Source organism: Poecilia formosa, unplaced genomic scaffold, assembly GCF_000485575.1.
Source record: "Poecilia formosa unplaced genomic scaffold, Poecilia_formosa-5.1.2 Scaffold114, whole genome shotgun sequence".
Classification (NCBI taxonomy): domain Eukaryota; kingdom Metazoa; phylum Chordata; class Actinopteri; order Cyprinodontiformes; family Poeciliidae; genus Poecilia; species Poecilia formosa.
This window is the reverse complement of record NW_006800053.1, coordinates 799,654-822,972: the sequence shown is the minus strand read 5'-3', so window position 1 is coordinate 822,972 and position 23,319 is coordinate 799,654. Positions and strand designations below refer to the sequence as shown.

The following is a 23,319-nucleotide window of genomic DNA, read 5'->3' as shown; positions in this document are numbered from 1 at the left end:
ACACATGTTCACAGAGGGACTTTTTAACCAGAGTTCAAAGGTCAGGCAAAGAAACTATGACTCAATGCATCTCATTATTCTTGCAGCAGCAGAGTTTATCGCCGCCGTTCTGTTTTAAATAAAAGCAGGCAGATGATGCAACACACATTTTATTAAATGTTTTTTGAGTGTGAATACTGCTGACGTGTGTTTTTTTATTTATTTATTTTTTTAATCATACAGTGAGAATCTGGGGAGAAAATCAAATCTGCCAATCAGAGCTCTGACTGCTTTTTGGCATCGTGTTCACATCAGAACTGATCTCACTCAAACAAAGACAGATCAGAAAAAGAAACGACTCACCTTTGACCCTCTCTCATTGAAAATAATCTCTACATCCAGAATCTTCCCAAATTGCTGCAAAAAACACCAAAAAGAGGAATTCAGTAAATATATATCTGAATAATTTAGCATAATTACACAGTAAAGTCTTTTTGAAGCCTGTTTGGAGGTAGGAGACTTTCAGCAAACGTACACTAGGGGTCACTGTTACACCAAAGACAATTTTCAGCATTAAACTGTGTTTATCTGTTGCTTTGTCCCATTTCCCTCCCCAGATTTTGCGACTCACACTAACACACTGACACAGTTAGAAGTTTGGCCCCCTGAACGCATTAGCAGGACCCCCGCGGTCGCCTTCCCCCGTGTCCCACTTTGACTCTCTCGCCCGCTCAGAAAGCGCTCGTTTCGCAGGAGCGCTTCACCACGCGTCTAGACTGATTTATTGATCCTGCCCGGAGCGGTCCGTACCCCAAACATCTGCCTGAGGTCCGGGTCCCGGAAGCGGAAGGGGATGTTGGAGACGTGGAGGCGCTTGGGGGTCCCCTTGGCCTCCGCGGAGTCTCCCGTTGAGCCGCCCGCGCCTGTGCCTCCTGCAGAACACTGCGCTCCCGCCTCGCCCTGAGACGTCTCCTCTGTCTTTCCCTGAGGAGGAATGAAACAGCATTTTTTTTTTTATTGAGATTTAACACAGTAGATTGACAGAAAGCAGAGAATAAAAGTGAAGTAGAAGGAAACTTTTACACAAACAACATCTGAAAATCCATTCCAAAATAGCTCAAATTCAGGCAGACTGGATGGACGGCGTCCGCAAACTCCAAAATGTTCTGTCTTAAAGGGGCGGTATTATGTGTTTTCTAGCTACATAGTGTCATTTTACAGCACAATCAAGTAACTATGTTACCTTCAGTTGTTATAAAAAAATGCTGTGTTTATCAAAAATGACTAAAAGAAATTTTACTTCCTTATTCAACACCTTGAAATTGGGCCTCTGTCTCTTTAAAAAAATCCTGCTCTTTCTGAAACTCCGCATTCAGGAAGTCATCACAACATGCCTCCCCTATTAATCCTTTAACATTTTTACAAACGTTTCACTGAGAAGTAGCTCCTATAATGAGCCCAGCTGATGCACAGTTCCACCAGGTGTTTGCTGATTGCCGCTGGCTAGTCTGAAGGAGCTGAGCGGTGGAGTCGTGGAAGCTCAGAAGCTTGGAAAGTGCAGCTCTTGGGGAGGAACTTTGTCCTTGAAGGCGGAGCTAAGTCCACCCAGGTGTTCTGCACAGCTGAATGGTTGCCACAGGAGATTGAAGGATTTCTCAAACATGCATAAAAGAATCAAGCGACACTCCAGGTATGTTTTTGATAAGGTAATAACACCATAACATGGTGCAAGCACAAAAAAGTCAAGACGCTCAGCAGATATCAGAAAGGTCTGGGTCCCAAAATGATGATAAAGTATAAATCAATTCCAGCATGCCATTTTTGTTAAGATGCAAGTTAAAACCTAATTTTTTCCCCCACAAAACAAATCCCCCTTTTTTATTCTTCCGTTACAAATCTCATTTCCTCTAATTAAATTTTATAGATGAATGAGGAATAGTATTTAATATAAATCTGCCAGGACCATCAATGCAATGACAGCTTTCCATGTTGGCCAAAACACAAACATTTTGTTCTCGCCTGAACAAAGAAACTTCTGCCACATGTTTCTCTTATCCTCTACATGCCTGGTGGTGAAAATTAGCGGGACTTTCTTTCATTGATGGCCTTTCTTTATGGCACTTGTCTCTAAAAAGAAAGATAATTAGCCGTCGTGTCGACAGTGAATCTCAGCAGCTCCTCCAGAGTTACCATAAGCTCTGATACTTGCTGTCCTCAACCAGCTGATGGGGCCGTAATCTTTCCTTTGTGTCTTCAGTTGTTCTTTGGGCTTCATGATGGTATTTGGAACAGGGCTGCACCGATTGTCTTCTGGCCGATCAATCAGTTGATAACAGTGGGGTGACTATTGTTCGGGTTTGTCATGGTTGAGCAAAAGGAAGATGGTGGTTGATTTTCAGACCTTTGCGTAATATTGGTGGAAAAAGTAGGTTTCTCATTTAAATATCGGAAATTCACAGATCAATCAATCAGTGCATCCCCTATAAAAAGAAGTTTATTTCTCTTTCAGTTTTTAGAACATAGGGGAAAAACTAGAAAAAAAAGAAAAATGTCAAAACTAACCTTTTCCATGCCTTTCTATTTAACAATTGTGTTCAGTTTTTCGACCAAGTTGTGGCTAATCGATCGGCCGATTCATCGGTGCACCTCTAGTCTCTGTAATGTTCTCTAACAAACCTCTGATGTCTACAGGTGCATTTATACTCAGAATGTATTCAAATAAAGTAACTACTTTATTGATCCCAAAGGGAAATTGGACGCAGGTCGATTTTATTACTTACATTAGATAATTTCTGGAAGCAACTGATTTAATTTAGGGGTAACAGAGTAAAAGAGGTTGAATATGAATGCTCAAATATAAGAATTTTAATGTAAGAAAAAAAAAGATGTGGAAACCTTTATAAATGAAATGCATGCTGGAGGTTTCTGACTGTAGTTCAGTCGTTGTGGAAAACCTCAGCAGAGTTCTGCTTCTCGCTGGAGATCTCGTTCGACGTGTCAAGAAACTGATAATCTTCACACTGCTCAGCATGAAAGCAGCGTTTATTTATATAGTAAACAATTCTGACGCTGAAGCGCAGCACAAACCGGAGCTGCTTTAGATCTTTATCTGTGTGTGTGTTTGTGAGTGTACAGGGTGAAAAGCAGTGTGCTGTGCTCCATAAACAAATTTCACCGAGCTCAAATTTAAAAAATAAATAAAATAAAAGTAGCAAATGAATGCTGACATCATGCAAACTGTGCATCTTGCAAATTAAAAGTGGAAGACTAATTAAAATAATAATAATAATAATAATGACTTGAGGAAAATGGTTCAGACTCCTCCTGCGAAGCAGCACAACTCTGAGTTTTTTGCTGATGTCGGCATGTTAGTATGATGCTGAAACTCTGCTGATGTAACCTGAACCTGCTTCACCATGTTACTGTGATCTGCTGTTACCTTCCTAAAAGCTCATTAAAGCTAAACTCAGCTCCAGCTGATGGGAAGGGTTATTAGATTTTACCTTCTTTGGCAATAAAAATAAAACCCCCACTGCATGTCACTGTCGGTAATTCCACTGTAATGCCATAAAATTACATTTTCATTCATTTAACCTACGCATATATCGGAAAATGTGACGAGCCCTGAACAAACGATCACTTATCCGCTGGTGAAACACGGTGGTGGCAGCATCATGCTGTGGGGGATGCCGGAAGAGAGGAGGTTCATGTTCCAGCAGAGTAACGAGCCTAAGCATTCAGCCAGAGCGCCAACAGATCGAAGTGTATTCATGTGCTTGAATGGCCCAGTCAAAGTCCAGATTTAAATCCAGCAGTTTAAAAATCAAATATCCTTCCAGTCAAATACTTTGGATGATAATGTGACAAAACGCACTAAGGCATATTAAAATACATCCAAAATAATAATAATAATTTAAAAAAATCAAATATTATGAAAAAGTCCTGGATTTTTTTGTCATTCATTTAACAACTAAATTATTTTAGAATAATTATTCTGATAATTAATCGGTTAATCAGATGAAGAAATTGGCAAATTTTACAGATTTTTCATGTAGTCACTGTAGTCTTTTCTAGACAATATTAGAAATGCATTAAAAGATGAGTAATTTGTTCCTTTTTTAAATAAGAAAATAACAATTTGTTGCCTAAAAAGCAAAAACAACGTTCCTTTAGTGAATCTGAACTCAGTGAAGCTAAAACAGTGCTACTTGAGGAGTTCTGTGTAAAACATATTTACAGACAAAAGTGCATTTATCTTAAATGCAAAATGTCTATGCACATATATTTGTATAGTTTTGGATTAATTCATGCTCCGATTATGCTTTTCCAGCATACTTCAGTTAGTGATTATTCGATTACTATATTAGTTGACGATTGTTTTAATAACCGATTAATCATGATTCATCCGATTAATCGTCTCCGCCCTAACCTATATAATATACAAATTTCGGTGTCTCAAATGAGTGACAAAAGGTATTCAACTCATTCAAGGTGATATTAGTTTTGGGGGATGTTCTTGTCAGGGGATTATGAAAACATTTGCTGTCAAATCTCAGATATTAGTAACGGAGGAAGGAGTTCTTACATTGTTGTTGTTGGCTGTAGTCGTGGCTCCGTTAGCACCCGCTCCGACCTCCACTGCACTTTGGCCCGCGGCGGCAAACATGGCCCCCGGACCAAACTCTGTCCCTGGTAGGCCGTTTTGAGGAGGGGGAGGAGGGGGGAAGGTCGTAAAGGGCGGGGCTACTAAACCCTCCTGTCCTCCGGTTGAGTCCTGGGAGCCCTGTAGGATCGGGGATGAGGGTGAGGGGGTAAGAGGGAGATTGAGAAAAATTAACAATTATTCTCCGTTTACAGAGTGTAGGCAAAACGAGGAGGGGTAAAAACTCTTGGCATCAAATTTCACACTCGCTCTCCGTCCCTTCCCTTTATTCCCTGTGAATAATCCCCTCCCCCACCCTGTTCTCTACACCTCCATATCTCTGACAGGCATGTGTTTTGAGTCAGCCAACCATGAAATATTTACAGCAAACCCATCTATTATTAAGAGTCACAAAATTTGATACAGTTGGAAATACAAAGATGTTTTTGGGTGGATGAAGGTGAGGAGGGGGATAAAAAAATAAATAAATAAATTATATATATATATATATATATATATATATATATATAACGCTAACTGTGACACGTTCAAAGCCGCTGCTATGCTCTTGTTTCTGCGTTTTCCCGCTTGACTTTTAAAGCAGAAAATAACACCGCGGGCTAAATATACGTGTATCCTGTCAGCAGAGCTGCATCTGTATCTGCAGCTGGATGAGCTGCAGATTACAGCAAAACCAATTTGCCAGCGTGTTTCTGGTATTTTTCATGTGTGGTGACTCTGCACCGCAGATAGACGAAATCATTTTTCACACCCAAGGGCATCTCGGACTGAGCTGTATGAGAAAAAGCTTTACAGTAAAGAAAGTAAAAGAAATGTTAATAGAGAACAAAAAAAGAGGGAGAAGGGTGTTTTAAACCAGAAAAACCAAAAAGATTAGTTTTTTTTCTTAATAGTCAAGAGTCAACTTCGTGTTACACAATCGATAAAGAGCAACTTTAGGAGCCAACAGCTTTCACTGTAGCAAGATATGAATTTTGATTATGAATTATGATTATAATTTCTTCTTCAACGTTTATTTAGCCCTGCCACTCTCCTCCTCCTTAAGTGACATTTGGACCCCACAAGTTTTTTACTCTGTTTGCAGTCTGGCGGGGTCACAGTCACTCTGCGTGCGTTTTTGAGAGGGTTAGATTATTTTTTATAACATTTTTTGGTTAATGAGAAAGGGGAAAGACATGTGGCAAAGGTTATCAGGCCGTATCGAACCTGTGACAACCAAGTCAGGGACTAAGTCCTCCATATATGGGTTATGCTTTACCTCTGCGCCACTATAGCATCCTCCAATATTTTTTTTTGTGTGTGTGGTTTCAGGTACTGACGGTCTGACGAACAACCCCTCTTTTCCCTGCGTTCCTCCTACGCATTGCGCCAAGATTGCGCAAGGGTTAGCCAGGATAAAACTCCTTTAGATCAAGAATCTCTTTTACATGAGTGTCTGACATTGCATTTAAGGGCAACTTAATTTCTGTCATGAATTCAAGACATTTAGGGCTTTAGGTTTAGATACATGGACTTAAGACTTTTTACTGTGCATATTCCTCAAGGAGTGTGTTTATATCACACTCTACATTATAAATAGAATCTTTGCTAACTAATTATAATAGTATATATAATGAATCAATTTCTGGTCCGTTCCCGATGATCCCATGGTAATATCATGTGAACCAGCGATTGGCCCTCTACCATGAGTTGTATATAGGCTGGCTGACGCCCGGAGACACTCCATCTCCAGACAGCCTTTTTAATTAGCCGGAGTAACTAAGATGCCGCAACGCGACTGGGCTCTCCCTCTAATCCTATAGCCTGACAGCTCACCGCTCTGCTGCAGTGATGGGCGCTCTGGCAGTAAACAGGCAGCCAAGGCTAAAAGGCCCATCTGCAGCACAGACGGCTTCTGGGGCCTGAGCCCGACAGATAGGGGATGTCGCACAATCGGATGAGCGAGAGATAGGAAGCACTGGGGGAAAACCCATGCTGCTGCATCTTATTGTACGTGTTTATTGTCACCAACTGATGGAAACGGAAACAATAAATCTGTTCAAAGAGATAAATGCAAAAGTAATTCGCTGGCCAGGCTTCTGTGATTCCCTGGATGAGAGCACTTGTTAAGGCATGTGAGCTCGTGAGCATGCGGTAGCCTGTATGAAGCGACGCAAAAGGGTGTGTCTTACAGGCACGGCCTAGCTCGGGGATTCATTTCATACAGCACACAAAGTGCTGGGCAGAAGGAAGGAAAACAGGATGAATGAAATATTGAGTGGTGAAAAAAAAAGAAAAAAGAGGAGGCTGAGTGCAGGGAGAGAAGACTTTATTGACCGTGATGCTGCAATCTAGACTCTGGTTATCTACTTGTATCCCGAGGCTGATTTAGTAGTGTGGGATTCATTTTCTACACCCCCTTAGAGAAGTATTAACACCCTTTGATCTTTTTGTTTGCATTTTCTTCCCTTAAATGTTCTTGGATGAGATTTTATGCCACGATTAAAAAGTAAAACAGTTCACATTAGGTCAAACTGGATGGAGAATGCCTCATTTTTTTAACTCTGATTCAGATCCACACTTTGACTGGGTTATTGTAACATGACTATGTTTAGATACAAAACATTTTGTTGGATCTCTGGTTGTACCTTTGGAGGGTCTCAAGTCTTCTTGCCACTCTTACATAATGGCCAAATCTGAGGATTGCATAACTAATAGTTCTAATGTTTACGTAAGATTTTACCCTGGAGTAAAAATGCTACAGTTTTGCTGAGTTAACGAAGCTGAGTGCTTCTATCTAAAGCAAAAAACACGTAGCAATCATTATATTTGTGCTGCTAATATTGCACTTACGATCAGTGGTGGGCACACGTCTGGTAATGCGGAGCCAACTTTCCGTTTTGTGATTTTGCTAACTTTTAAAAACATTTAGCGCACTTAGATTCCCCTAAATGAATTTTTCCTGAATAAATTTTTCCGGATAAGTTTTGGTTATCGACCGCTAAGAATTCTTCAAGTAGATAGACATTTATATTCATGCTCTTATTTTGACGTTAATTCCTACTATTTTATTCAAGACAAGCGTAGAAAATCCGTTAAAAGAAAGTGAGATTTTTTTCAAGTTTTGGAAATTTATTTTAAAACAAATACACACAATACTAGAGGACTAAACCAACATATGAGAGTTGTGGAGCTAGAGATGAGATTCCTTCTTGGTGTTTTGCTCTTTATGGAGGAACAGATTAAATCACAGTGAGCTGATATTAGCCGTCTAAAAAGCTTAGCTAGGAAACAGTTCCATCTTTATTGCAGTAATGAGCTGTGCTCCTTTAGTTTCCATGCCGTGACTTTCCAAACAGTGATGCTTCTGGCCAACAGAAATCAGACTGATTGTAGTGCGGCGGCCAGGAACACTACGTTCCCTCTAAATCCTCTAGAATATTCTTAAAGAAAAAAGACTTTAGCCATAGAAATTATTTGACTGAACATTTTAGAGAGTTTGAAACAGTGGTATGCCGTCGTACTTGTAACTAACCCAAACAGTCGACACATTCTCCCACATGAGGTGCGAATCTCTGCGGCTCCTCCAGAGTTAGCCGGAGATTAAATTACATATCGTTTTACCAAACAGGCAACAGGGATGGGAATTTATCGTGATAAATTCTGTATCGTGATAAGAACTTTTGATTTATCGTTGCCTCAATAAATTCCAATTACTTTTTTTTTTTGTTTTTAAATGATCCGTTTCGTCAGGATTCGCTGTTTTTTTTTTTAAACGTTTTTCCACAATGTTGGTTCAATGAGAGCATGTGCAGGCCAGAGGTACAAATCACACTTTTTTATGTGACTGGAGTATTAAAGATGCAAATGGGAATGCTGAGCTGCATTTGTGTTTGTGGGACTAGGATCCAGTCACAGATACCACCTAAAAGAAAGTAGTAATAAAAATAGTTCTTATCACTATTATTACAACAATAGTTCCACAAAATATTGCAATAAAACAATAATAAATGGGCAATATGAACTTAAGAGACAAAGTAAAGACGGCTGAATACAAATGCATAAAAATATGTATTCTTGTTTTCACTTCATAATTATAGTTATACAAAACTTTGTTGGTTTAATTGTATAAATTTCAAAGAAAACACCCGAAATCTCTGAAGGCACTGAATCGCTGATCCACATGTTTTATTATAATGTAAAAATATCTTAATGCCTCTACAGCCATCCATTCATTCATCCATCCATTTTCTTTACACCCTTGTCCCTTAGTGGGGTCGGGAGGCCTCTACACCCAAAAATACAAAATAGGGAAATTTTATTGTTCACTAATAAAAGTCTAAATAGCCTAATGGTGTAATAATAATAATAATGAGACAGAGTTGTCAGAACAAGAGTTGCTGACTAAGGAGCTGCTCACTTCCACATGGCATGATCATATAGTTTAGCAGAGAGAGGGAGAAAATGGAAAAAGGAAAAAAAAAGTATGATGGGAAAAATAAAAGTGAGGCCTAAGAGGGGGGCCATATAGGAAATGATGAGGAATTCCTTTTTGGAGTTATAGCTGGCCTGAAAACATCAACACACACACACACAAAAAACTTTCCGCTGTGAATTCTGACACTCTGAGATGTGATTTAAACAGACGGCACGAAAATCAAGCTGAGCCGAAGCGACAGAGAAGATCACGTTATCAGGCGAAAGGTTATATTCTGGCAACATGACACGACGGTAACAAAAAGTAAAAAAAAAAAAAAAACTGAGGGGAAAGCACATTCATCAAAGCACTCCACTCATGCACACACAGAAATGCGCAGCAGCTGAGCTACCTGTGACACCATATGGCTTTCCGTACACACACAGCGAGGCGTTGTGGGGGGGAGGGGAGAGCCTTCTCGCCTCCAACTCCAGCCTCCTAAAGCGCAGACAGAACTGACAGCCACGTAGTGAAGCTGCTGAAGCTCATCAATCACAGTAATACATGATAATTAGACTAGTGGAACCGACTGCCGTCTGCAGAGAGAGAGCCGCTCTACTTATAGGTTCGGGTCCTGCGAACCGTCTCGTTTCTTTCTCTGCGGTTCCAGTAAGTGGTGTTTACCTTCATCTCCCATCTTCCTAACAAAGCCCCCAAACATCCCCCCAACCCAACCACCTCGACTCCCTTTGCTTGATGAAACCCAGGTGGTAATTTCTCCTGTAAACCACCAGCAGACACCATTACAGCTTACAGCTCTGTCTGCGCCGCCATGTCCATCAAAGGACAGGCCACAGCCTATTTCCTTATATGGTCGTGTACATGTGGGCCTCTCGCTCATCATTTGTTCCATTCAAAGCCAACCAACTTTATTAATCAGATACGACTGTGAGTATTTGGAAAAACCATTCATACCCTCTGAAGTTTGTCATGATTGAACCACAAACCTTGGCGTTTTGGGACAGAGCAGCATAATGGAGTGATTATTTGTCAAAGGAAGTAAAATATGATTTTTTTTAAATTGCCTTTCACATAAAATAAATGAAGAAATCAAAATCTGACAAGTGTGGTGTGCATTTACATTCACCTCTGATCTCATCTGAGCAGAAAGAAAGACAGAAAGAAAGAAAGAGACAAATAGATAGAAAGAAAGGAACGGACAAGAAGAAAACACAGAAAGAATGAAAAGAAAAAACCAAAAAGAAAGAGAAAGAAGAAACGACTGAACAAATGAAAGAACAAAAGATCAAACAAAAGAACAAATAAATAAATAAGCAAACGAATGAAACAAAAAGAACGAATGAATGAACAAAAACAAAAGAACAAATGAAAGACCAAATGATGAAAGAAAGACAGAAAGGAAGAAAGAACAAACGGTATAGAAAGGAGGATAAAAAGAAAAAGAAAAAGTCAGAAAATGGTCAAAGATCTCATCTTTATACAGACAGTAAATGTACGGCACTTGAAATATAATCATCCATTAGATCTGGAATCCAAGCGACTTTTGCACACATTGATGCTGCAACGACTAAACGACATGAATCCAATTAGAAATCAGAGTCAAAACTTGAAGTCATGTTTACGTCTCATCTGATGGAGCCTGACATCATTTCCTGTGGAGGATAAGGAAACATTTCAGTCTCTGGATGTGCAAAGCTGGTGGACAATAAAACACCGAAAAAGAGCTGCAGATTTTAATACCTTATCTTTTCCACTTCCTAACTATTTTTTGTTTTTATGTTAGTCTGCCATAAATTCATAAATACACTTTTGTGAGGCACTGTAAACATATTTTATGTAGTTTTACAGCAGCACAGCACAGATGGTGTAATAAAAAATAAAATAAAATAAAACTCTCCCTACAATACACTGAACAACGAGAAGTAGAAAATGCAGAGTCAGGGTTTTGAGCCACTTTACAGTACATTTAGTCGCACACTGCAGCCCCCGCTGACCCGCATTTGTTCTCAATAGAACCGTTCATTGCAAGTCTTGTGTTCTCCCTCTGACGACAACTAAAATCTCCCTGGGTCCCCTCAGGAGTCCCCCAGATTCATATGGTCTCACACACAGGCTTCACGTAGCCTCTAGGACTTTTATTTATTCATTTTTTTAATTTAAGATTTCGTCTGAGCTCGAAAACCCGACTGAAAGAAGCGTAATGCGTACGCGTGAATTGGAGACGTTCTGCCGTGAAACTGGAACCTCGTGACTCAAACGAACCGGCCGCTGTCGCTCGGCGCCAGCAGCTTTTGAGGGCCTGCTGAGATCTGTGACACGCGGCTCATTGGTTATTGACAATTCTGATCATCGTCAGCGTCGGCGTCGTTATCATAATCAGAGGGACGGGGCTTTTCTTTATGTCACCCTGGGCAACGAAGCCTAAAAATACAAACCTGTGCCGATATTTTAGATGATCCTGTTTCTGTCTTAGCCTATTACAGCTAAGACTTTTTGTTAAATAGAATAATATATTAAAAAATTAGTCCAAGATATTTTAAAGTATAAACAGGAACGTTTAATATAAATTATTGGCAGTTAAATTAAGAGTGGTCAGGCTTTATATAAGATTGTTTGGATGGATAGAAACCAGGTTGTCCAAATAAAAGTCCAAATATTAATTGATATATCAATTAGAGATGCGGCAATAAATCGACCCCATTCCCTTAATCTTGGCCAATACTTGTGTCTGAAACCGATCTTATACACCAATCTTATTTGCCTCTGCAAAGGTGTGAAAATTCGCCGTCATCAATATCCACTTAGCAACTTTGTAGCTGTATTTAGTGACTTTTCAACTAAAAAGAAGAAAAAAAATGGAATAGTTTCCACTTACATGATTTATTGATTTGTTTTTTCCTCTTTTCTCATTCCATTCTTTCTACCAGAAACTACATGACAAAAGTCTTCAGTCTGGTGCTTTGGCCTAAACTAGGCCCTATTTTTATAAGGACAATTTTGTTTACAGACACTTAATGCATTTTATTTGTTGATTCCATTTTGTTTATTTATTTCGGAAATTTAAAATGTCTTCCAGTTCCAGTGTTAAATGCTAATCAGAATTTAAGTGAGTTTATTGGTCTTTGGGAATGTGTTATTGCGTCATTATGCCACGGAAATAGTCTCAAAACAGTAATAATATTGTTTATCGCAATAAAGTCTGGGACAATTCATTATTTCAGCAAAACCCGTTATTGTGACAGGGCTATAAATAACACACAAGTATTTAAAAATGATTAATTTAAGTAGGGGGTAGGAGGGAGATAACATGGAGTTACTGATCAGGGTATGTCCTAAATCAATACATCAATTTATGAACTACCCATGAATGTATTGTAATTTGCATTAGTGGAAGAAATTTTTCTATAGTGGATCGGCCACCAAATCTGGCTCCTACCCAGGGGCCCTTAACCTTGCAAACCCGGCCCTGGTCGCTCCTCTACGGTGTTTTAGATGTTCCAGACATGCTGCTGGGCTGTTCAGACACACCTCCACGTTCCACATCAACGCGCGGCACAAGGCGACACGTGGAGGGACTTTCGCACCTCACCTCCGACTGCACACAGCCCGAGAGCCCGAGACGGCGGGCCCTCGGAGCGGCAGGGAAGTGGTTAACCCAGAGGTGGAGAGGATTCACACACTACATTAGGCCGGCGGTGCAGACAGCTCTGCTTTGACTGGGACTTCCAGGGTTAGATGGTACGAATACCATTAATCTCATCCTGCGATTCTGTCCGGTGTGGTAGGTAGATGATTTGGCTCGGCATTAAGTGCTCCTGATTAAATCTCTGACTAAACTGATTTGTCACTTTGACAAATGTGCAGCACAGCTGACTCAGAAATCTAAATCTCCACGAGAGGGGTTATTTTAATGTATTTCCTCATTTTCAAAAAGAAAAAAAAAAAGAAAATGAGCTCAGAATGGAGGTTTTTGGTCTACTTGTGATTTCTTTATCTTTTTAAAATCCAGGCACATCCACGTTTAGATGGTCGCTGCCAATATATGGACATCCAGGTTCAGCCTTCAGAGGGGTGCTGTCTAATTCATGTGCTACCTGCAGTTTGTGTTTGCTGGCATCAGCCTGATATGTGCCGACAGCCGGGCAGGTAGCCATTACAACCCAGCAGGGACGGACGGGAGCACAAAGTTACATCCACCAGCCTGGTGAGACCAGAGAATGGCCGTGCATCTTTCATGCGAACTTTCTGACCGTTTTTTTTTTTGTAAACACAAACGATAAATGTGTGTATGGTAGATATTTTTACAGCAGTCGGGCTTGAAATGTCTGAATGTAGTTTCACATCAGTGTATATTAGGAAAGACCAACACAATGTTATCAATTTTTGTCAAAAGAAAGGAAGACATATGATTTTTAAACTGTTTTACAAATAAATGAAAACATCTGGTGTGCATTTAAATTAACGTCTGGTTAATATTAAACAAAAGTTAATGTAACTTATTTTCCTTTTTGCATCTGAGAAGATTGAGAGAAAGAAAGAAAGAAAGAAAGAAGGAAAGAAAGAAAGAACACAGAAAAAGAGAAAGAAAGAAAAAGAAGGAGGGAGAGAGAATGGAAAGAGGAAAGGAAGTAAAGAAGGTGGGAAAGAAGGACGGACGAATGGATGGATGATAACGGAAGGAAAACAATGAATAAATAAATTAAAGGACAGATTGACAAACGAATTAAGAAATGATGCGTAAACACGGAAGATTGATGGATGGATGGACAAACGGATGGAGGGATGGACGGACGAACTGATGGTAAACGGATGTATGAATAGATACATGAATGGCCGGATGAACAATCCTTGGACAATCAAATGAATTGGGAACGAAGCCTGGAAACAAATATCCCTTCACTCTATGTCATCTTTCCACACTAATGCAGTCAGAGAAAATACTTTTTCCAGACAAAGCAGGATAACAGAGTGAAGTCTGAAGGCTTCAACCTTTCTCATAAAAAGCAGTGAATCATGAAATGTTCTCTTTATTTGCCCTTTTTATTCTTTTCTTCCCTCAACCCCCAGCGCAACTGGGTAAAACTGTGACTTCAATCTTCAGCAGATAAACTCACGGTTACTTCTACTCTCTAAATATCTCCGGTCGTCTCCAAACCTTCTGGAGACGGGCTGCCAAAAATAGAGGGAGAAAATTTGCAGAGGAGCGGCGTGGCTGGTGGAGTGTCACCTTCACAGTGCGTTCCCACGCGGAACTACCCCCTATACCCCTCATTACAAGCGCCATCCTCCATTTGCCGTCATTGTCGGAGATGAATAATGTGTTTAGCTTAGAGCTGCACATGCTCGCAGGGATATCGGAAAAAAACACAAAAAAAAAACTGGAGAAACAAACAAGGGCAGAAGAAAATAGAGAGAAGAAAACTCTTCTGCGAGAGAGGCATTTAAACTGTGAGGATGGACCAGTATGTGTGCTGATTAATGTATAAAAACGCTTAAGTGGTGTGTGAGGATGAAGAGGTGTTTGTTCAATACTTACGCAACACTCTCTCTATGTTTAGTATAGCTTTGCAACTGAACGCCGACCTCCAGCCGTTCAACTGTAGGATCGGCGTCAAGCTGACGAAGCGCTCCAGACTGAACAAAAGTTCCAATAAAAACACACGCCGGGTCTCGGCCAGCACTGACGTGATGTCAAAACTCGAATCCTTTTCCCGTCTGTTAATGCAACACAGCTGGGATACACGAGTAACAACGTCCACCCTTCGGTGTGGACGTTGTTACTGTAGGAACACTCACCGTCAACAGGACTCAGGGATGTTGGCAGTCTTTGGAAACCCTTAAGATTTAAGGTCAGATCCGAAGTCGGTGAGGTGTGGCGATGTCAGGTCACAAAATCATTATTTGTGGGGAAAATTAAAGCTCGTTAGGTTTGGGTACGCAGATTAAGGTTTCGCAAATCACAACCTGAGTTGTAAAGAAACTGTAATCAGTATTTAACTTTTGGTTTGTGTCATAGTTTTATGCTACATGTTTAACCCTAACATGGTCCTGATGTCTAAAAAAACCTTGAATATGCTCCCTTGTTGTGGTTTTACTAATGAGTGAAAGATTTCATAAATTTTAAACCGCTTTAAATATTGAATATGGGTGCAGTTTTCTGGTCGATCGCCCATCTGGTAAAGATTTCTTTTGTCTTAAACGTCGCAAAATATAGTGACAAAGCCATGAAGTTGGCAACAGTTGGGGGATTTTTGTTAATCGCACATGTGCTGACCTGACCTGGTCCGCAGATCCATGGATAAGATCAGTTACTCATTCAAATATCTGCCTATCGCAACTTCCTAAAAATGAAGGAAATCAGGAGAACTCATAAAATCGAATAATCCAGAAAAAAGATTGATTGGTGTACATATTTTTAGATCTGAACTAAAGATGATCAAATCCAGCCTAGACATACGGTAGGCTGTGGAATAATCCTGTCGCTAATGCTGCTGGGAAGCTCCAAAGCAGACACCAACTTCAGCTCTGTTAGCATGTAAACTTTGGACCAATGCTAACTAGCCACATGAGAAACTTGAGCTCTATCGTCTTTTAAACACCACAATAAGAGTCTCAATCACACAGTTAAGCCAACAATTATTCATATCATTGGCCGTTTCTCATAATTGCTGGCCTGCTTTTTGCCAGTTTCAACTTGTGTTTAGAAAAGTTTACTTTTGTTAAAGAGGTTCTCTAGTCAAGACTGGCTGGGCCACTTTAATATGTTACAACAACTTCCATCGGATGAAATGTGTCTAATATTAAAAGATTACTTCAAACTTAGACTTTGCCAGGGTTACAGCATGAGTGATTTTGGGTTTAACTGTCAAGCCAGTACATTTCCCTCTGGGGTTCTAGATAGCTGCTCGCCTTTCCCTCAGTAGAGGAAGACACAAGCTGACAGCTCCAAGACAACACTTTGGGAAACAAATTTAAGACGGAAGAAAAATATCCTGGTACTTTAACATGGCTAGACCTTGTCACAGCCTAAGCAAATCTCTTGTTTTACAAGCTCACACACAGTGTGACGTCGTTTCTTTCTGTAGATTGAATTATTAATGACCAATAAAGGCAGGAAAGGCACAAAAAAAATACAAATAAAACAGAAATCCGCTAAATTCTTTTGGATGGCTTAAAATCAGACTTAAATCACAGATTGGTGCATCTCTACAGCAAACGGATCAACACTGTAAATGTTGGAGTGAAGTTCTTTAATAGTGGTATTTTTGTGCACAGAAACCAGCGTGCCTCAGTACCTGCCTCTCTCAATCCAGTGCACAGATGAAGTTTAAGCTGGACGGACAGCTTGGATGACGACGGTAAAAAAAAAAAACAACAACAAAAAAATGCTGGCCAAAACCTTCGCCTCTACCCGACATGATGTGGCGCACACAAAAACAAGCATGCAAAACACAACATGACACTGTGTGCAGTCAGCACGGACAAAGCCTGCAGTATCAAATGTAAACGTGCATGTCAACACATGCGGTTTTCAGCTGTTGCTACCTCGCGTCCGCGTGCATTCCCTTCTCCTACCGTCTCCATCCGATCCCAACAGCCGCCCGCCCTCGGGCCCAGAGGAAACCACGAGCAGAGAGCGGGACGTGCTACAACAGGGCCAGAACGCAGCTCTCATCCTCGGGCTGTCTCTCAGCTAAAGTAGCACAGACACACCCGCCATATGCTGAGAACACCCCCAGTACGCAACATCAACTGCGTTATAATCTAGTGTTTTGAGTCGGCTTTAGTGCAATACAGTGTTTTTACTCTGCCAGCTCAATGCAGGTATGCATTCCTGCCCTTGTTTTGCCTCCACCGCAGTGACCCAACACGGAAATGATTTATATTACAAGAAAAGTTTAAAAGACAAAACAAAAACAAGAACTTGAAACACGTAATAAACAGGACTTGGCCAATTTTCAGCTTGATCAGAGGTGAAACTCAAAAATCCAATATTTTTCCAGTCACTGAATGCACCATACCAGCTGCTCACATCACTCTTTAAGGTGGGACGCCGTTTCTCAGGCAAGACGATACTTTTAAAATAAGTTATGGGGCAGTCAAAGCAGACAGCAAGAAACTTTATGTTTCAACGTGCCACGACATGTTGGGGGTTCATTCTGGTTTTCAAGAGGATGAGATTTTGAGCAGCTAGTAGGAAGTCTGAATCAACTGCAGAGCTGGTCAGTTTTATCCATTTGATACGTCATAGAAGATGCTAGATTTGGAAATGCTCTTCTTTTTTTCTTTTTGTATTTTCTAGAACATACGCAGCAGACGGCTTCTTAAGTTTAGCCAGCTCTACTATCGCTGCCAACCGTGCTAATAGTTAACATAAGCTGCTACAAACAGGTTAAGAGGAAACCATTTTTGGCCGTTTTAGCAGTGCAGAGGTGGATCCCCGCTGATTCGCAGTTTGGTATTTGTCAAATTTAATAGTTTCTCCAAATTATTTGCAGAAACTACAGTAGTCACAGATGTATCATATAGCATCTCTAACATTTAAGAATGAAATTTAAGCTTGGGAAGCTGAAATACCTAGGCCCAATGCTACATGACATGCTACTGGTTGGCATTGGCAAAGCAGCCAATTCAGGAGAGCCGTTCATTTTCCTTAGAGCTGATCAGCTGTAGCCCAAGACCAGAGATAAGGAAGACTATACATGTTAGATTCTATGTTAGTACTAAGATGGTGTCCACTCTGTGTATTTAAAGTATATTTTAAAAATTAAAATAAACATTTCTAAGTGTCTTTAGACGTCGGTTTTAAGTATTCCCAGGGTTAAGCTATTTGTGGACAGTAACGATCCTTGGGATCCACTGTGACCACTAATTTATTATGCAAAAGGTAAATTAGTCACCGTTTCACTGTGACTGATGTGACATGCCATTTGCTTCCAACATAAATGAGCACTCATAGCAAGAAAGCCATAAAAACATTTTGTTCTATTCGAATTTCTTCCAAAGTGATAGAAATCTGAATTAGTTAAAATCTTCCTGGGCAGGTCAAAGCTTTACCAAAAAAAGCGTCACAAATTGGCCGCAAAATTCTTAACACTGCATCCTGAACTGTAGCAAAACAAGCAAAGCAATCAGCAATAATCGGTTGCAGGGTGTTATACAAGGAGAGAACAGCAGAGCTGCAGGGACAAGCCCTGCTGTTGGTCTGAAACTCTGCCAACTATCTGACAGAGGCCTCACCTGGGCCAAGACACAGCAAAGCAGAGCGGGGCAGCACCATAAACAGTACAGCCAATTACCTCAACACGAAGCCAAACCAAACTCAGAGGAAATAACCGTTAGCGTCTCCGCCGCTCTGCCTTGCATCGACGGACACGTGCACGAGGTAGTTTACGAAAACACGCTCTGCCGAAGGAGTGAACTTACCGGGAGCAGAGCTGGGTAGTACAGCCCCATCATCGTCTGATCTACAGGAACAACCGCTGACCAGCTCTCCACTATCCCGGCACTTCCTCCCTCTCCTTCCCTTTGTGTCTCTTCTCTTCCTCCTCGTATTCCTCCACCTCTCCTGCGCCTGTGCCCCAGGACCATGAGCCGAAGATGGCTTCAGTCCACGTCTGTCTCGCACGTTTAAATTCTCCCTAGTTCACTCTCCACCTCCACTGCTCCCCCCTTCGTCTTAAACCGGCGTCCCTTCTTCCCACTTCTCCGGCACGCAAGCTCCGTCTGCCTGTCACTCTCAACCTCTCCTCGTCTCGGCGGCCCGGCCGCTCTGATCCCCCTTGGGCCTTTCTGTCTCTCTCCTCCTGCCAGGCTGAGTCTCTTCTCTCCTCCTCTCTCTCTCTCCTCTTCGCTCCGAGGCTGTCATTCACATGCTCGCGTTACACGTCTTGCTGCTCCCCCTTTTTGCCTCTCTCTTGTTCCCGCCCCTCTTTTTAAAAACTTTCCCTCCCTTTCCGTCTCAGTGCCTCCTATCCATCAAAGCATCCATCCCTCCATGCAGCCACCTAAACCCCCCGTCTCCGGATGGAGTCAGAACGCTGTTGTTGGTGCCTCGTCAAGCCTCTGCAGGGAGAAGAAACGGGAAAGGAAGAAGATGTCTTCCATCCACGCACTGGCTGCCTGAAAGAACAGAATGCGACCCCCACTGCATTGCAGCTTTTTTTTTTGATGATTTATTTATTGCATGGCAGGCTGTCAGCTGCAAAAAAGCAGTGGTAGGTAGGCCAGAAGAGTAGCTAAGCTGCGTGGGTAGGCTCCTAGATCACCATCTCTCCCTCTCTTTCTTTCTCCTGCAGCTGTCCAACTGAGCTCCAATTCCAGAACCCGGAGCTTCAAGCCGAATGTGAATCTGTATTTCGCTGCATTGCGCCTTTTTTTCACCCCCTTCTGGCTCAGTTCCGCCACTTTCCAACACTGCATTGTTAGGAGGCGCTTAATTTGCAGAGATGGGAGTGCAGTTCCTTGCGCTGCACTTTCATATGGGAGGGACTGAACTCTGCGGAGAAAGAAAAAAAAGAAAAAGAAAAGACAAAAAAAAAGCCCTGATGCCAAGCATTCAGGCATCTGCTGAGTCTGGCTAGAAACTGAGTCCGGAGGGATGAAAGGGAAGGGAAAGATACGCGGTGCTGGAGATGTAGAGGGGGTAATTTTTATTTATTTAAAAAAAAAAAAAGGTTAGCTGGACTAGAGTAGAGGTGCAGTGGATGCTAGCAAGAGATAACGGGATAGGGAGATAAGTGGATAAAGGGCTGGGTGGAGAAAAAGAGCGAGGGATGACGAGATTAGGGCTGTAAGTGAGGAGGATGAGAGGATGAATGGGGGGATGATCCCGGGATTAAGTCCACAGGCTGGACGCAGCAATAAACACATGCGTACAGTGTACACACAGATGTGCTTTGATTGGATTCGGGCTGGTGCACCTTGGCTGGCAAAACAAAGGCTACGGCCACCAGCCAATCAGAGCAAAGAACGCTCTGATTGGTTCCCCATTACAGCTTTGGACTTTGTCTCAATAGTTCAGATCCTCAAACCAATTAGGCTGCGAGACGAAAAGTTAGACACAAAGTGAAATTTTCTGATTACAATTTAATAAAGATAAAGGGAAACAAGCTATTTGGACCAACTTGGTTCAAGGTGTGTAGAAGGAAGTGTCCGGTCATCAGTTTGTGACCTTAGGATGAAGCAGATTTGGGTTATGCAGTCGGACAATGATCACAAAGGACACCTGAGAGTCAACCTCAACAAAAAACAAAGGTTTCCATATGCCCTATTCAAAGGCCGAGCTCAAATAAGAGTGAGACACTGTGATATGAGCTTAAAGAGACTTTGCGTGCTTGAAAATCCCCCACTATGGCTGACATAAAACAATTAAGCGAAGAAAAGAGGGCCAAAATTCCTCCACAGTGTAAGTCATCGCAAACATTTGATAGCAGTTGCTCTTGCAATAGTAGCACAACCAGTTATCAGGTTCAGGGGGTATTTGTTTTATTATTTGTTTTATTATTTGTTTTATTATGTTTTGGCATTGGATCAGGTGAGTCTGGATCTCTTCGGTCCATTGAAAACAGCCTTTGATTAATGTATGCAGATCATCTTTGACATTAAAATTTGTTTGATAGGTGACTAGGGATTTATGATATAGCTGCATTAACATTGGTATTAGCCAATAACAGCATGGTTTGTTTTTTTTGCACAAATTGGTCCGATAAGTAAGTTGGTCGATATTAATAAATTTTCATTTTGTTGCCGTTTATGTTGGGGGTTGGTCCTGTGATAGAGATGCGGGGTGTTAAACTGAAGCTGAGAAGTGCAGTTGTTTTCTCAGTGTGTGTATATCGGCAGACATTGCTTATCAACAGCAATATTAATATCGGCATCAGCCAAGATTTTCACATCACATAAAACCAATCTCTAAGGGGGAAAATATTTGTGCGCATAAACCCTACGATGTTTTGACTATTCTGAGGTAAAAACAATACTTTTTGAAGCACTGCAACAGTAATGACTTCAAATCATAAAACATTGCAATGGGCCACCTAAATGAATGCACAACACGCAGAGGGACAAGCAGCAGGGACCCACACAGCTCGTCACCATTTAACACTCTGATATTGACACAGGCAGACCTGCAGGCAGTTCAAACAAGCGTACATATTGTAGGACAGGAGCTCGACGAAGACAAATGTACTACCGCCGCGGCGCGAGAGGCCCAATCTTCCCAAGCTAGGCTCAGCTAACTCCATTTGCATGATAACCGACAGCCAGTGTGCTCCAGGGTAGAATATATTAGCAGGAGTTACTTTCTAAATCATTTATAGCGCAAATCCAGAAGTGTGTGTTGGTTCTCAATGTAAAAGATGACTAATGGAGCTCTGAATGTGCTCCGGATCGGCCGGGGTCGTCAGGCTGGGCGCTCGTTTCGCAGGCTGATGAAGCTCCAGGTGCTTTGTTGGTGCGTTTTTAGTGCGTTTTTAGCACTTTGCAACAAACCCAAAATGTGCTTTTGAGATTTTATGTGACCAACATAATGTGCTTAATTATGTAGTGGAGGCAGAATGAGTCATGGTTTTTAAGGGTTTTTGGCAAAAAAAAAAAAAGTCTGGAGAAATATGGTGTGTGTTTTTATTCGGTGCCCCTCTGAGCTTGGACTTTGCAGAGCCACGTTTTGGATCTGAAAGCCTCCTGGGCTTTGGCTCGATCAGATCTACACGTCTTTAGGCTGATTTGTTTGTCTTTTTGATTGTTGGAGATCACCTGAACAGTATTTTGCCACAGAGTGACAATTGGATTTAGGTCTGGACTTTGACTGGGCCATTCTAACCCATGACTATTCTTTGATCTAACCTACTCCATTGCAGCTCTGGCTGTATGGTTAGCGATGTCATCCTGGTTAAGGTGAACCTTCGTCCTGGTGTCAAACCTTTTCCAAAGTTTCATGTATGGGTACACCAATAAATCGGCCCTGACTTCCTTAATTTTGGAAGATCGGGGCCGACACTTCGTGACTTTGTCGCTACATTTAACAATTTTTCAGACAAAAAAAAAAATTGGTTTTGGTCCAAGTCGGAATCGGTTGGTCAGACTTTTTAAAGATTGGGATTGTCCAGAAAACTGCAATCGGGGCACCCTTAGTTTTACGACAGGATTGTTCTGCATTTAGCCTCAATGGTACCACTTTACAATATGGCTACTATCAAAGATGGATAATAAATAGTTCATAGATAAGTTATTAATTAATCTCTAAACGCTTTATAAATCATTAATAAAAGAGTGAGGAGACAAAATCGACCGGTTCCTTACAAAATAGTCAGATAAATGTGTTCAATTACATATTTTTATCTAAAGTTGTTACACTAAACATTGTAAGCACAATAAGCACTTGTAAACGTCATTTGTTTAGCATATAGTCTCTCTCTCCCCTTTAATCAATGCATAATAAACAGGTAATGATTTATAAAGTATTCATAGATCAGTTCTCTATATACTAAATGAATATAATGGGAGCCTTATTGTAAAGTGGAGCCGTCACAACTGCATTCCTGCCAATTCTGAAAAAAGCACTCCCACAGCCTGATGCTGCCAACACCATATTTGATGGCAAGTTCATGCCATTGGTTGGACTTGATTTTATTTAGGGAAGTCAGCGTTGAGGGATTTGATCTCTAAACACAAAGCCACTTTTTGGTTATAAAGTGACAATATCAAAAGATGGAACAGATTTGTAAAGTACTGTAAGCTCTACTTTAAATAACTCGCTTCTGTGTCTCTTCCAGCTCTCTCATCTTTTTCTCTTTTTTAACGCCTTTTATTCCTCCCTTTTCTCTTGTCAACTGAGCATTCAACTAAAAATAACTGAACTGCTGGTCAGTGGGGACAGGAACAAGGAATCTAAATAAAATTAGCTTCTGAACCTCAAGCTCTGTCACATTTCAGAACTGGATTTCTAAAAACAAAAAAAGAAAAGAAGAGGAGAAGAGCAGAATACTAAAGACAGAGCTGAGGTTTGGGAGGATCTTCCATCTTGTGTGGAGAGAGGGAAGTGGGTGGGGGGGGGCGGCGTACCGGCACACGGACCAATACCCCCCTCCTGTGGCACTGCCAGAGAGCTGCACATCCCAAACACAGACTGCACACACACACACACACACACACACAGACACGTGCACAAATACTCACATATTGCAGCACTCAAAACCACATTAGAATAACTGAACACACACACACACACACACACACACACACACACACACACACACAC

General features: G+C 41.3%; 1 protein-coding gene across 6 annotated transcripts in view; it reads right to left on the bottom strand.

Annotated features, from left to right (window-relative positions):
• LOC103143659 (RNA binding protein fox-1 homolog 2-like) overlaps window positions 1–23,319 on the bottom strand; it is a 77,769-nt gene that overhangs the window by 37,634 nt on the left and 16,816 nt on the right. For 5 of the 6 annotated variants that reach the window (XM_016675450.1, XM_016675449.1, XM_016675451.1 and 2 more), the window contains exon 3: window positions 4,565–4,762. In XM_016675450.1, the coding sequence (XP_016530936.1) occupies window positions 4,565–4,762 (198 nt within the window). Of the gene's footprint in view, window positions 1–4,564; window positions 4,763–18,485; window positions 19,434–23,319 lie in introns of those variants that run through there. The other variant, XM_007560281.2, reaches the window with a different exon arrangement.